The 14,090-nt window shown below is 40.3% G+C and overlaps 1 protein-coding gene across 1 annotated transcript in view; it reads left to right on the plus strand.

Annotated features, from left to right (window-relative positions):
- Positions 1-58: 58 nt before the first annotated feature.
- The window catches only part of LOC103798614 (fer-1-like protein 6), a gene marked incomplete at its 5' end in the record, with an annotated part of 33,089 nt that continues 19,057 nt past the window's right edge, over positions 59-14,090 (plus strand). Inside the window, 11 exons of the mRNA XM_009070889.1 lie at positions 59-193; positions 711-860; positions 3,703-3,813; positions 6,007-6,168; positions 7,523-7,706; positions 7,893-8,071; positions 8,620-8,742; positions 8,874-8,913; positions 10,681-10,796; positions 11,910-12,041; positions 13,044-13,169. Of these exons, the coding sequence (XP_009069137.1) occupies positions 59-193; positions 711-860; positions 3,703-3,813; positions 6,007-6,168; positions 7,523-7,706; positions 7,893-8,071; positions 8,620-8,742; positions 8,874-8,913; positions 10,681-10,796; positions 11,910-12,041; positions 13,044-13,169 (1,458 nt within the window). The remainder of the gene's footprint in view (positions 194-710; positions 861-3,702; positions 3,814-6,006; positions 6,169-7,522; positions 7,707-7,892; positions 8,072-8,619; positions 8,743-8,873; positions 8,914-10,680; positions 10,797-11,909; positions 12,042-13,043; positions 13,170-14,090) is intronic.

The following is a 14,090-nucleotide window of genomic DNA, read 5'->3' on the forward strand; positions in this document are numbered from 1 at the left end:
TGAAGTACTCCCAACCAAGCAGTTCATAGCTCATTAAACAAGTCCTCTCTTCCATTAGATCATTCCTCAGACATTATCCCCCACATGGAACCAGACGCTGCTCTTCAATGAGATTGTTCTTCATGGTGACAGAGAAGAGATCGCTCAGTTCCCACCGGAGATCGTCATCGAGCTGTACGATGATGATGCAGTGGTAAACTCAAAATTCTTCTTAGTAAAAATCTGTGTTCTTACATCCTAATGCCAGCATGAAAGCAAAGCTGAGTCACTGAAGAGGCATTAAATGGATGACCTTGCTGAATGGAGCTCAGTGTTACCGTGGTTTGCAGTTTATAGTCTGAGAACAGCCCTAAGACTCGCTTTATGTCCTTGCAAATCTGTTATCCTTGTTTTTTTCCAAGTGAATCCTGCTCCCAAAGACCAGTTTACAGAAATCAGAAGCATCTTACCCCCACCTCCCTTGTGCACAACTGTAAACATTGTATCTAAGTCTAGGGCAAGACAGATTTTACTCTGACCAGGCAGACTCCGAGTCTCACTGACTGAATATAGAGCTCAGAAACTTTGGATGGTCTGAAGAGGCATTGCATTTTGCATTGCCCTTTCCTTCAGAAAGTTTTTTTCACAAATACTGTGCTCTGCATCATCGTGTCTCCTATGACAGCTGTGAAATCCAAATGCATTTGACACCTGTATTCTCCTTTATTTAGGGTAAGGCAGAATATATTGGGTCTACCGTGGCTGCCCCTGTGGTGAGACTTGCTCATCAAAACTATGAAATACCTAAACTTTCTTACCACCCAGTGCACTGTGGAAATCTCTCAGGAGGAGACCTTCTTGCTACGTTTGAGCTTCTGGAGGTAAACTAGACTTTCTAGACCATTTCACCTTTATATCCTGTGCTCACAAAAGCTGCCATGCATCAAGGTCCATCATCCTCTTGAATCAATGGGAATTGCAGCAGGAGCTATTGGACCTCACAGTCCCCATGCAATCTGTCACCCACTGCATCCACCCTGTTAGGGGCCACTGTCCATGCACACACCACTGCCTGCACTTTGCATACTCTGGGTCTCCTTTGCCTTACACTTGCCCTGCCCTAAACTCTGCTCTGGCCTGGAAACAGCTGTGAAAATCCCAATGCCTTTGCAGTGACCTGCTATTTGGAGTAGCACATGGCTCTGACTTTACCAGAGCTCTCAATGTTGCTTTAACACTTAGGGAAAGGAAGTGGCGTATATTACAGACAGGATTAGGGAGTCTGAATTTTCAGATACCTGTGCTATATTAAAAGAAATATTGCATGGCTTCCAACTGTGAGACAAAAGCAAATTCAGCTTACATCTGGGGACAGCCTGGCAGATGCATGAGTGGGGTATATCATGCCCAGGATTTCAGGGAGTTTCAGTGAAATGTGCAGAGCCACCAGTTAAAGGAAACTTCTATCTGCTGAAAACCTGCAGCAGTTTATTCTGAAGTGAAACATGTGAAAGATTGTGATATGTTTTACAGATAGAAACAGGCTTTTAAGCATGATGGTTAATTATGGTTTGGGTGAAAACCTGATATAGGACACCATGTGGAATATTTCCTCATTATGTGGGTACTAAGGGAGACTACTAACTTAGCCATAATTTTCTCTTTTTTTAATTGAATTCCACTTTTTGATGAACAAAAGAGTGTTGTATTTTGTTTTGGTATTTTTTGGGACAAAGAAACAGCACTATTTCTGGGAGATATTCAAATACAGTCCAAAGAATTCTATAGAGAGTTGACAAGAAGTGTAAGTAAAGACGCTAGAGTCCTTATTTTCATGCTCTGTATTATTCTTTTCAGTGACATCACTGTAGAACATATCACATGGCAGATAATAGGAATATGAACATAAAGGAATTTTTCAGGAAAAGGTACATGTATATAAACATCTGCCAGGCTTCAAAGCACTCCCAGAGCTGATATGCCAGTGGCTGCTTCCAAAATCAGGAAATTCCTGATGATGCATTGTGTGAGGATGGAAACAAAAATCTAATTACTGATATATTCTTATTCTCAACCCATAACCTTTCCTATGACATTCTGTGCTCAGTAACTGTGATCTGCAGGGACTGTTTGGTTCAGCTGAAGAAGTGTTGTGTAAGAAGCAAATGCTCTTTTCTCAAAATGAATGCTGAGTCTTGCTGGAGGAATAAAATAATTCTTATAACAAAGCATTCTGACTTTTAGATAAATAGTCAACTAAAAAATACAGATTAGTGAATACCAGGAGCCTTGATTTTGCCCAAAGTGAGCTCAGAGTTTACCTACTTTTGCTTTTAAATCAAGAAAGCAAAATCCCTTTGTAAACACTCCTTGTAGGTACTTTAGTCTACTGTCATTTGAGTGCTAGATCACTTCTTGTTCTGTGCACTTATTAATTTTACTGATAAAAGGTAGATCACATTTGTATGTGAATTATTGCTGCTAATTATGTAAATACTCACCTATGCTGCAGATGTTATGCTAGAAATTACATTTTCCAGCCATCTCCTCCTTCCCCTGCAAGGTACTAGAGAACACATTCTTTCTCCCTTATGGTAATTAAACTCCCACACAACTGTACATAGACAGATGACCTAATTAAATGAAGCAGAAGGCTTTAACTTCACAGATCCTTTGAGAACTGTATCTCACTCACTTCGCCTTTCAACAGTGACAAGTTAGCTTAGGAACATTGATGCACTCCAGAAGTTGTGTTTCCTTTTCCCAGAAGCTGTATGTACAGTACAGGATGGGAGTGATCATCAGGTGCTGGCTTCAGCTGTTTTATGTAGAAATTTGCTAAACCAGACCAGGCTTCAGATCTGCCTTGTATGGACTGAGAAGGTCATAAATACACTGTTAAAAATTAGGAAGGAGTTCGGAAATGAAGTCTAGGAGCTTTCCAATAAGTGAACCAAACAGGCAGCAAAGCCTGGAGCACAGAAAGAGGCAGAGATGGTCAAGCCTCAGAGCTGTGGTGGAGCCTGCTCTCCTCCCATGCAACTGGTACAGAACAGTTGTGTACACCCAAATAAGCTCCTGAACGTGGGGCAGGCTTATGTGCAATCATGCACAAAGAACATAAATGCTGCTTTCCACAAGATTTTAGGAGCTGCACAGAGGAGACCCAGCCCTAACACTGGACATGTGATTTGCAAGTTCTCCAATGGTAAGAGCATGCAATAAAACAGGAACACCATTTCATATCAGCTGGAGAGTATTATGTTTCTCTGGCAAATGTGTGGTTTAGCTGACATGTACTGCTTGTTCACCAACTCTTTTTAACTAAAATCAGATCTAGAATTTTCCTATGAAAGTCTTCTAAGTAGTTTGCTCAGGATTTTTGTTAAATAGAATTACCATGCTTTCCATTTTTAGTAAACAGAATTATCTTGCTTCAGCACATGCATGTCTTTAGGGCAGACTATGTCCTGCTAGGACAAAGGAGCCCTTTTCTGTGAGGTGCATAAACCCAATCTATTGAATATTCTTCCTGCCAAATGTTTTAGCGGGATAGACAGCAATCTAGGTCACATTCCTCTCACAGCACAACTGTTCTGTTCTGCAATGTGTCTTATAAAAATGCATTAAATTGGTGTGTTCCATGTGCCATTCACAGATACTTCTGATACTGGTTTTATTCTTTCAAACACCAGCCTAAGTTATGACTGCTTCATTTTTCAGATTCCTGATTCAGATCCAGACAGACTTCCCCCACTGGATCCACCAGATGCTGGCCAGATTTACCCAGTCCCAGCCAACATACGACCTGTTTTAAGCAAATACAGAGTGGAGGTGAGTTACTTAGAATATTTCCATTTTCAAATCTCAGCTCCTTTTATTTTCTTATTGAACTGTAACAGTAAGGGATTATGATTTTAAAATCCTGATCAATAGGAATCACATGAAAATATCATATAGATGCCAAAATGAATGTGGTAAGCTCAGATCAAATTGTTTCTCTGAGGTTGGACATGCAAGGTAGTGCATCCACTGAGGTCAGCAAGGGCTAGCTACGTCTCAGTCCTGACCTGCTGGGAAGGGACTGTTCCTATGGAAGGGCCTGGCTGATGGACCTGTGCTCGGTGCAGCCCAAGGAGGTGTCTACAGGAGATGGAGAGCTTCCCCTTGCAACTGACATCACTGGAGCTGAAATTTGGCACCAGCCACCTCCCAGGCTTCTTCTGGGTCCCAAGCCTCAGCCAAACAATGCTTTCTGCCTGCATACAAATGTCCACACACCTTCCCTGCCCTTCTCTCTTGCACCCTTTGGATCCGAGGTACCCTTGTGCTAGAAAGTAGGGAAACATGGCAGGTTTTTTAACCAGTGTCATACCTGGATGCTGCCCAGCCTCGCCACTCACTGTCACTCATTCTTCAGCATTCACACCACCGGCTTATTTGCCCGTTTTTCCATACCAAGTCAGACTTTGCTTGTGTTACTTGATGGCTCTTTCTCAGAAACACTTCTTCAGGAGCACAGAAGCAATTCCAGTTTTGCAGTCAAAGATCCAACAATCTGCTGGAAACGAGAGAACAATTACTAGTTCTGGTATATCATTTAGTTAATCTATTGCTTTCTGTACATAGGAAAGAGGTTTTGTTAGCAGTATTCTTTTTTTTTTTGCACCTGTTACTGTGCGGTTAAATAACCACATGAACTACTCTGCTGATGCAAAACAGACAACCTAATCCTTAAACTTAGTTCTAAGAATTGCGCTATGGAGGTCTTCCCATCACCCACACCACATGACTGCTTTGTGCTGCTTGTACATTTCTATTTCACACTGCTGGGACATTCATCCCCATTAGCTCTAGGTCACCCAATGTAGAAGCATTCTCATTGCAGGCTTCTTGTTTGGACAGCTATGCAGAGCAGTCACCTTTCCAGACTGTTTCAGGTCTTAAAAAGATTAAATTATGTTTAGGAAGCACATCTCTGTATCCTCTGTTTCTGGAGGGACCTCAGGACAATTGCACTTCTCCATCTGTTTCCTCAGGCACCTTAGAAGTCAAGGAAATTGCATGCAGATCCAGACAACTAAATTCCTTTAAGAACAGCTTTATAGTTGAAGTTAATGTATATAGGGGAAAATGAGGGTATCCAGCAAGGAATTAACACAGAATGAATATAACACAACTATTTTTCTTAAGATATTATAAACTATATCTTGCACTGGTGGAAAAGGCCATGAAGCCACTGCAAGTATGCCAGTGTGCCCCGATTTTAACTGGGAACCTTTAGCAACAGAGCAGGATCTCATCAATCCTCACACTTCTCCAGTGCCCCTTACCACACCCTGACTCACACAAATCAGCAGTCCTGCCAGTGTTCAAGTTGTCCACAAAGCCTTCCACTCTCCCTTTGGATTCCAGTCTTCATTTCAGGTTCATGAGACTCACACCTTCACACACCAACCGTAGCATAACCCTATTTCACTGTCCCAGCCTTCTACTTCAGGGCCTCCTGGCATGTGCTGTGTGAAGTACCATTTTTCCTGAAGACCTCTGTTTTTCAGACCCAGTCTCCTCGCTGTCCTCCGGGCCAGGAGTACAGTCCTTTAAAGGAAAGCTGTTTGGAGACCTCCCACCACCCAGTGCAAACCTGAGGGCTAGCTCAGCTGGCAAACTTCTGTTAATCCCTCTGCCCCTGTGGGATATGTTTGCTCCCTCAACAGTTCTGATACTTGAAACAAACCAAGCCTCTGTTTTTCAGATGAACAGTCCCCTTGCCCTGCTGAAATGACAATTTTTGCAAATGTGATTATTATGGCTTGCTGTTGGCAATAACTCATTGATAACAGTTGAATGTTATTAATTGTTTTAACTTCCATCGTTAATCTTGATGGTTATTGGATATAAGATTTAAGGGGCTTTTTTCTGGTAGTTGTGCATTCCCAATAGAATATGTGGTGACAGGATCCCAATAATGGCTTTCCCCAGACTGGGGGATTTCTGCAGGATAACGGTGCTTCTGTCTGCACACAGGTCTTGTTCTGGGGTGTTAGAGAGCTGAAGAAAGTCCAGCTCCTCTCTGTAGATCGCCCCCAGGTTCTCATCGAATGTGCTGGGAGAGGAGCGAAATCCACTGTCATACAGAGCTACAAGAAAAATCCCAATTTCACTGGCCTTGCAGGCTGGTTTGAAGTGGTACGTAGAGCATGGTGCTCTTTGCCTGTCTGTTCTCTGGTTAGACAAGGTGTTAATTGCCATTTTCCTTCCTTTCTTGTCAAATAATTTCCTCTGTGTCTTGATTAAATACTATGGGATATCAGTTCTTTGAAAAACCTACTGATTTGAAGATGCTTTAAAAGACTTCTACTACAACTGTATGATAAAAGATGATGATGTTCACCATGTTATGTCCTAAGTAAACTAGAAAATAGGTTGAATCAGATTTTTACTGATAGGTTGGAACTTGTTGGCAGATAACAGGGATATATTTAGCACTTTTCCCTCCTCTTTTCCCATTTTGCAGGGTAGTACTCCGTTTCCTTTATTTTCTTTCCATTCTTTTAATTTTTCTTCATATGTTACTGGACTATTAAAGGGTTTGATCATTTCTGTCTTATGAGCTCTGGACCTTTTCATACAATTACACTTGCTTTTATGAACTGGAAAATGATGTCCTGTTGGTTGGGTTATAGGAGCTGGTACTTTCAGTGGAAAAAGGTCAGCATCAGAAAAATTAGTCTGTTCAGTTTGCTCTTGTTGCTAAGATCAAGAGAGAAACTTATTCATAAGAGAAAAGGATATCAAAACACTGACCTGAATACTGAAGTACATTTTCTACAGTAATTTTGTCTTCCATTGTATGTCACTTGTTCAAAGAGCTGTTTTCCCTTTGGTAGTTCATCTTATAAGGTTAATAGCCTTCAACACAGCAGCAGTGGCATTAAGACTCACAACTTCCAACACGGCATTCATTCCTGATTCTCTCTGTGTGTTAGAACAAGAGATGCTTGTATATGACAGCATGGGACTCAACTCAGCAGCGCAGTCTGTCCGGTCAATTCTGTATTCTTAAGGACAAGGCCTTCTCCAGATTTTGCAGAACTTATAAGGTTAATAGCCTTCAACACAGCAGCAGTGGCATTAAGACTCACAACTTCCAACACGGCATTCATTCCTGATTCTCTCTGTGTGTTAGAACAAGAGATGCTTGTATATGACAGCATGGGACTCAACTCAGCAGCGCAGTCTGTCCGGTCAATTCTGTATTCTTAAGGACAAGGCCTTCTCCAGATTTTGCAGAAAGGATGAAATACAGTCTGTCCGGTCCATTCTGTATTCTTAAGAACAAGGCCTTCTCCAGATTTTGCAGAAAACCATGGATGAAACTATACTGCCTGCACTGTGTGCATTCTGCATTTTGTGTATGTTAATAGCTGAGGAGGAGAAGGGAGGGAAGAGTAAAAGCTTCATTGCTTTGCATGAGAAATATTCTATACGTGCTCTATATTCTCTAGCAATTCTCACCCTGCTGTCTGTCCTGCTGCACTAGGAGCTGCCTGAAAATGAACTCTTGCATCCACCACTAAGCATCTGTGTGGTCGACTGGAGAGCGTTTGGGAGGAGTACCCTTGTTGGAACACATACCATCAATTGTCTTAAGCAATTCCTATGTAAAATCCCATTGGGTCCTCAAGCTGCACAAAACAGACTAGACATTGCAGAAACCGAGAATGGTAAGTGTTCAGTTCTTACTGGAAATAAAAAGACAAAGGACCTACTTAGAGGCTTAACACTTAGTATATATTTTATGTGTTGAGCATAGGATCAAACCCTTGATCACATGATTATTTGCTGACCATAAAATGCTATGATAGCATTTCTGGCAAAATTTTACCTAACTTGCAAATTTTCGACTTCAGCTTCACCTGAGTCATCCCAGCCTGCTGAGTTATCCCGAGAAGAACCATTTTTAACTGATCACATCTATGCTGAGGTGAAGCAGGGTAAATATACTGTGGTAGAGCCAGACCCATTTCTTGCAACACTTCCTGCCACTGAACCAATGCACTCTGATCCAAGGAAAGAGAGAAAAGGGAAGGTGGGTAGAGGTGAAGCTGCCAGTTAACTTTCTCTTGCAGAATTTAGCCCTTCCTTGTAAAATAGTAATGTCTTGCTGATCTCATATTTAGGGGCATTGGGCACTGATGCTAACACCCATGCTGTTTTGCTGGCCCTCAAGAGAACTAGTTAGCAATGCAGCTTTGACCCCACTTAATTTCATTACTTCCATGAATCTTACAATGGGAGAAACCCATTTGTATCTGAATGTTTGCATCCCTTAAAACATCATTACTTATATATCTCTGTAGATTTGTGTGTTTTATGGGTTGCCTCAGGAGCAATGTCTCAAATGTTCAAAGTTTTGACACTGTCAGTAGGAAATATAGAAATAACATGAATAATATGACAATCATAGTGAAGTGTCTTGGAATAAAAGGCAGAGACAGTAATACATTTTGCATTTTATTTAGCTTTTGGAGGTCGAAATTTTCTACATATACATCTATTCATGCTTAATGCCATGAGACAGGTGAATAATTTTAATCAGTTCTAGGGTTCAACACTGTTTTCTCCATGCTTTGGTAGGATATGAAAAAATCTATTGGACGTTCAACAAAGAGGAGAAAAAGAACAATTGCAGATGAATCAGCTGAAAATGTTATTGACTGGTGGTCAAAATACTATGCTTCTGTGCTCAAAATGCAAAAGGTAAGTCACACAGTATGCCCAGAACTCTCATGGATGCACAATGTTGTAAAAGTACATTTACTACTGAAAGATTCCTTTTCAATATTACTTTCATAATGAGGAGTTTGTCCATCATCTTTTTCTTTTGAAAGGCAAAAGGAATTTTTTCCAGTGAAGGAAAACCTGAAGACAGTAAGTAAATTATTAGCATTTTTTATATTATTTTGCACTAATAATACTTTGATTCTCTGCTATTGTACTACCAACAATTAACATCTGGTAACAGGGTACTGCTGGCATACTGGGCTCTTTTCTCTACAGCTGATCAGATGGTGGATAAGTTAAGATTTCACAGCCAGGGATGGATTAGCATGAGTTTCCTGTAATTCAAATCTCACACACAAAAATTTGCAAAGTCGAAGTCCTAAATAATACAAGGTAGAAATTATTCTAATCTTAAATTGCATTTGTAACAGATTCAGAAGAGGAAGCTCCTCTCAATTTTGATTCCAACTCAGGATCAGTGATGTAGGAAGAGCTTCTGCTAGGAGACCCCATAGTCATGTGTGTTAATTCCATATCTGAAAAACTTCATCTAGCTCTGGTTCTAAGTGAAAATCTTTTGCTCAAGAACCTAAAAAAATCGGCCGGAAATAGGTTTTATATGTGTGTATGTATATGTGTCTCCATACATGTATATCCATGGCTTAACAGGTCCTCCCACAATCAAACTGAACTCTAGAAAATTTTATTTTTAGACAAATGTGAGTGATTGAGCAGGCTTGGAAAGAAAACAAATATTTACTGTTCACACAGAACTGCTATTCAGAATTACATTAAGCACGTTCCCATGCAAGAGCTGACTGCACTCTGACAGTGACTGAGGTGATTTCTGGTTTAAAGGAAGACACAAGACTGTTTAATGGAAGACACAACCTAAATGCCACTTGGCATCATTCTGGAAATAGCAGTTGATGGTGCCTCAGTGATCATCAGGGCTGCTGAGAGCCGAGGCAGATATCAGTTTCTGACTGAAGCTCACTTGTCCACATGAAGGAATATTGAGAAAGAATATGTTCTACAAAGTGTGATGTTCATGTAGAATTAGAAATTTACTTGACATTGTGACATCCACCCATAGGCTATTCAGGCAGTTGTGGCATATTGATTTTGACTGATGACTTCATGTCTTGTAAATGCTCTTCTGATAGTTTCTGTTATGTATTTTCACCTGTGATGATAAGCATTATACATACAGGGCAGCACTGATATTATATATATATTTCTAAATATTTAGCACTATCAAACACACACAAACTACTCAAAAAATGAAAGTAAAGTGAACTCAAAATCCAGATTTCAACAAAAGAATTTAATCATCTCAGTGCCATTTTTGAGGGCTCATTCTTTTTTGTTGGGAAGTCCCCTTTCAATGTTTGGAATCTGGCTTTAGGCTGGTCAGACACTTCCTCCAGTTTCTCATACTTCTAGGCTTTCACAAGGTGAGATACACCCGATATTTTGTGTTACCCTTTAAGCAGAAAAGGACTAGGGTAACCTCATACTGAAGTAGCAGTCAGCCTAAATAGGAACTTAAGTTTTAAATAAACCTTAAATTTTATATGAAAGCTATTAAGATCTGTTAGTTTGCACTGGGGAGGAGTCAGAGAGGAAGGAAAAGGGTGTTCTGGGAGATGGCTAGCAGGGAAGGAGTGATACAGGACACCATCACACTGGGTCCACCAACATCATCATGAAGACTGGTAGTCACAGAGGATAAAATGTCAACTTTCTGCCTGGGAGGAGCAGTGGGAAAAGAGAGGACCTTATGCCTGGTAGTAGAAGAATGAATGGAGAAGGAACAAGGGGGACTCTTTACGATGTAATTTGAATCCTTATCTGAAGCATTTGATGTTCGTTGCTTACTTAAACCTACATGATGTCATGAAATCTCTGCAGACAAGCAGACTTCTGACCACGTAGCACTGATCATAGAAGAGGAGCCAGACAAAAAGAATAAGAGTAAGACATTGCAAAGGAGACAGAAGGAAATTCCAAATCTAGCAACACTACAGGTAAGAGAGAAGTAAGACTAAGAGGTAAGGCTATTGTTATTCACCATCTCCCCAAAGTTTGACATCAGCAGCTGAGTTTGGCAAACCCTCTCCACATTTATTTCAGACACTTTAAGATGAATAGAACACACAAATTGACAGTGATAATACACTTCAGCACACAAGACCCAGAGGAAATCAGGGACTCATAGGGTGGATGTGGCCCATTTGGTCTTAGACATTCAATTTATCAGCATGGACAAAACCAGAGAGACTTCAGATAAAATTCAGTTTTGTTGTTTGCATGTAAAACACTGAAGCTGCAAATCCCAAATTTCATGTTGGAAACATACAGCCTATTACGAATCATTTAAAAAAGAGTATGGAAAGCATTGCTGTGATCACTAGTGCATCCTCCCTGATGGGAGATAATATTCAGCTCACATAAGATTCAGTTGGGTAATGATAGAAGAAATTCAAAGAAAACTATATGGGTCATGCAAAATGACTAGAGAGATGAGAGGTTTGAAAAGACTGGATTAGATTGTAGCTGAATAAAGAGGAATTTGAAACTTCTGTTTCCATTTTTTAAGAGATGGCAGTAGTATAGGCCCTTCTACTTCACACTTGATAAATTACAGGGGAGAGTATTGAAAAAAACCCACATGTTCTTTGAAAAATTATTGGGCCTTTTAAGCTGTCCTAAAGCTCTGTCCCCACAGCACTTTACTATTGTCTGCTTTACTCTGAAGTTTTGACACATTGGCATAGCAGAACGGCTCAGTACATCAAAGGCACAATGAAGAGAGGAAAATGAAGCAAAGAGCAGCACATCCACACTGTTTTTCACTCATACCAGTGCTTAACCTGTTCACTTTGGCCCCTCTTGAGTCACATCTACCTGCTGCATTAACACGTTATTTCAATAGTTGGGAAAGAATTTGGCTGAGGACAAAACTGGTCCTGTTTTAAAAGAGGAATTAACTTTTTCTCCTCATGGACTTTTGCCAAACCTTGGTTTTATTAGAATCTGTATTTTGAGTCAAAATGGATTTCTAGTCATTCTCTAATAAAAAAGTTGCTATAAATATATTCACTGCACCACAAAAAATAAGCATTCTTCTATTTTCAAAGATTTATGAAGGAGATTTGGAGAGCGAATTTAATAACTTTGAGGACTGGGTGAAAACTTTTCAGCTCTTAAGAGGAAAATCTAATGACGAAGTTCATGTTGATGCTGAAGACAGAATAATAGGAAAATTTAAGGTAAGCTTTAATGTTGATTAAATGGGTAATAATTTAGAGACTTTAGATTTTCATGCATATTTCAGGTATACTGAGGATGAAAGAAATAGACATTGAGTGTCTGTTGTAAATAGAATTGTCTCTTTTATTAGATCTAGCCATGTTTCTTCCTTTCCCTTTCTCTGACGGACAAAAGCAGCATCCAGCACCAGGTTGTCACTGCTGTTTTGAAACAAGGAATTACAAGGAGTTTGAAAGCTCAAGAGGGGAAGAAGAGATATATTATGTAGTTCAGATTCCACTAATGCCTCTTTATTACTGCACAATCAGTTACAGCACCTTATATGTAATTTCGTGTAATTTAAATGGCTACAGCCTGACCCAGGACACCAACAGGCAGTCTGCAAAGTTCAAAACATGAGTAATGTTAGTAGGATTTCAAACACTTTGTAGTTTAGAGGAACTGATTAAACTCATTGATATCTCAATTAGTTTATAATGCGAAATTCTGTCCAAATGAATTGTTTGTTGCTTTCAGGCAGTATGAGCCACTCAGCAGTATGAGTCAATATTGATTTATGTGAGGTGCATTGTGGCTGCAAAAATACAGTTGGATTCCAGTCACACCATTGTGAAACTTCCCCAGTGGAATTATTAATTTGCAAATACACAGTTAAGGTCAAAATATTATTTTTTGGAATATTAGCACTAAGAAAATTGGATTTAGAACACCTGCAGGTGTTAGTTTTAAATAATAAAATACAGAGCAAAGAGCACACACATATTTCTTGCAAACATCTAGATGTGATGATTGTACCATGTTATAGAGCAAAGATATTTAAAAAGATGATGTTTAGTGTACTGAAGTCAGGGTTCTCTGTGAGTGGTACCAAAAAATATGTTGTGTATATGTATGTACTGCAGCACAAGCTGCATGAATGGTGTTTTGTTTGCATTCAGAGGGTTGGTTTTGTATTGCACTTGATCTGTTTTCGAGGGAGATAAAAGCCAATGTATTGCCAGGGCTCCTTCTGCATATACCCAAGTCCTGAGGATGGCAGCTTGCTGGATGCAGGGCAGCCCCGAATCCTGCAAGGGATACCACCAAACCACTCCGTCCAAGTCCTCATCAGGGTTTATATTGTGGCAGTAAGTAGACAGATGCTCTTTTAACCTTAAAATAACTTGGGCATTTTTTTCCCAACTCAGTTTTCTTTCAGTGTCTTTGCAGTGAAGTTCCTGAAAATCCTCATCCATGTGGTATAATTGTTTTTTGGTCAGAATTCAGACAATGTTTCATACTGTAGAAATGGGTGTACAGGGTAGAAAATATTATGTATTCCTCATAATAAATTGCAGGACTGGAGAATTGCTTTATTTGTTCAAACAGAAAGGGCTGGATACACAACTAACATAGTACGGACAACCTGTTCCAGCCAAGTTATGCAAATGCAGCCAGTTTTAATCAGTAGAGTTGTTTCAAAATGACACACATTTAAACAAAACATCAGTAAGGGAGAAATGGGAGCATATTTTTGAGGGCTATGAATTGCACATTATCAAAGTGCAAAAGAAGAGGAGGCTCAGGGGAGACCTTATCACCCTTTCCAACTCCCTGACAGGAGGTTGGAGTCAGGTGGGGGTTGGTCTCTTCTCCCAGGCAACCAGCAGGAGGACAAGAGGGCACAGACTCAAGCTCTGCCAGGGGAGGTTTACGTGGGATATTAGGAAGAGATTTTTCATGGAGAGAGTGATCAGGCTTTGGAATGGGCTGCCCAGGGAGGTGGTGGATTCACCATCCCTGGAGGTTTTCAAGACGAGACTGGATGTGGCACTTGGTGCCATGGTCTAGTAACCACAGTAGAGTTGGACTCGATGATCTTTGAGGTCGCTTTCAACCTGGATAAAAAGTGCTGGATGTTAATAACTGTTGGGGTGTATAAAGGTAAAAATACACAGTACAAGATGAGGAGAGAGCACAGTGTGAGAAGTGAAAAGGGTAGAAGGCACCAGGATTTCAGAGAAACAACAGAGTTGCAGGTAATCTAAGAGGGAAAGATGGCATGGAAA

This window comes from Acanthisitta chloris, unplaced genomic scaffold (genome assembly GCF_000695815.1).
Source record: "Acanthisitta chloris isolate BGI_N310 unplaced genomic scaffold, ASM69581v1 scaffold6423, whole genome shotgun sequence".
Lineage (NCBI taxonomy): Eukaryota > Metazoa > Chordata > Aves > Passeriformes > Acanthisittidae > Acanthisitta > Acanthisitta chloris.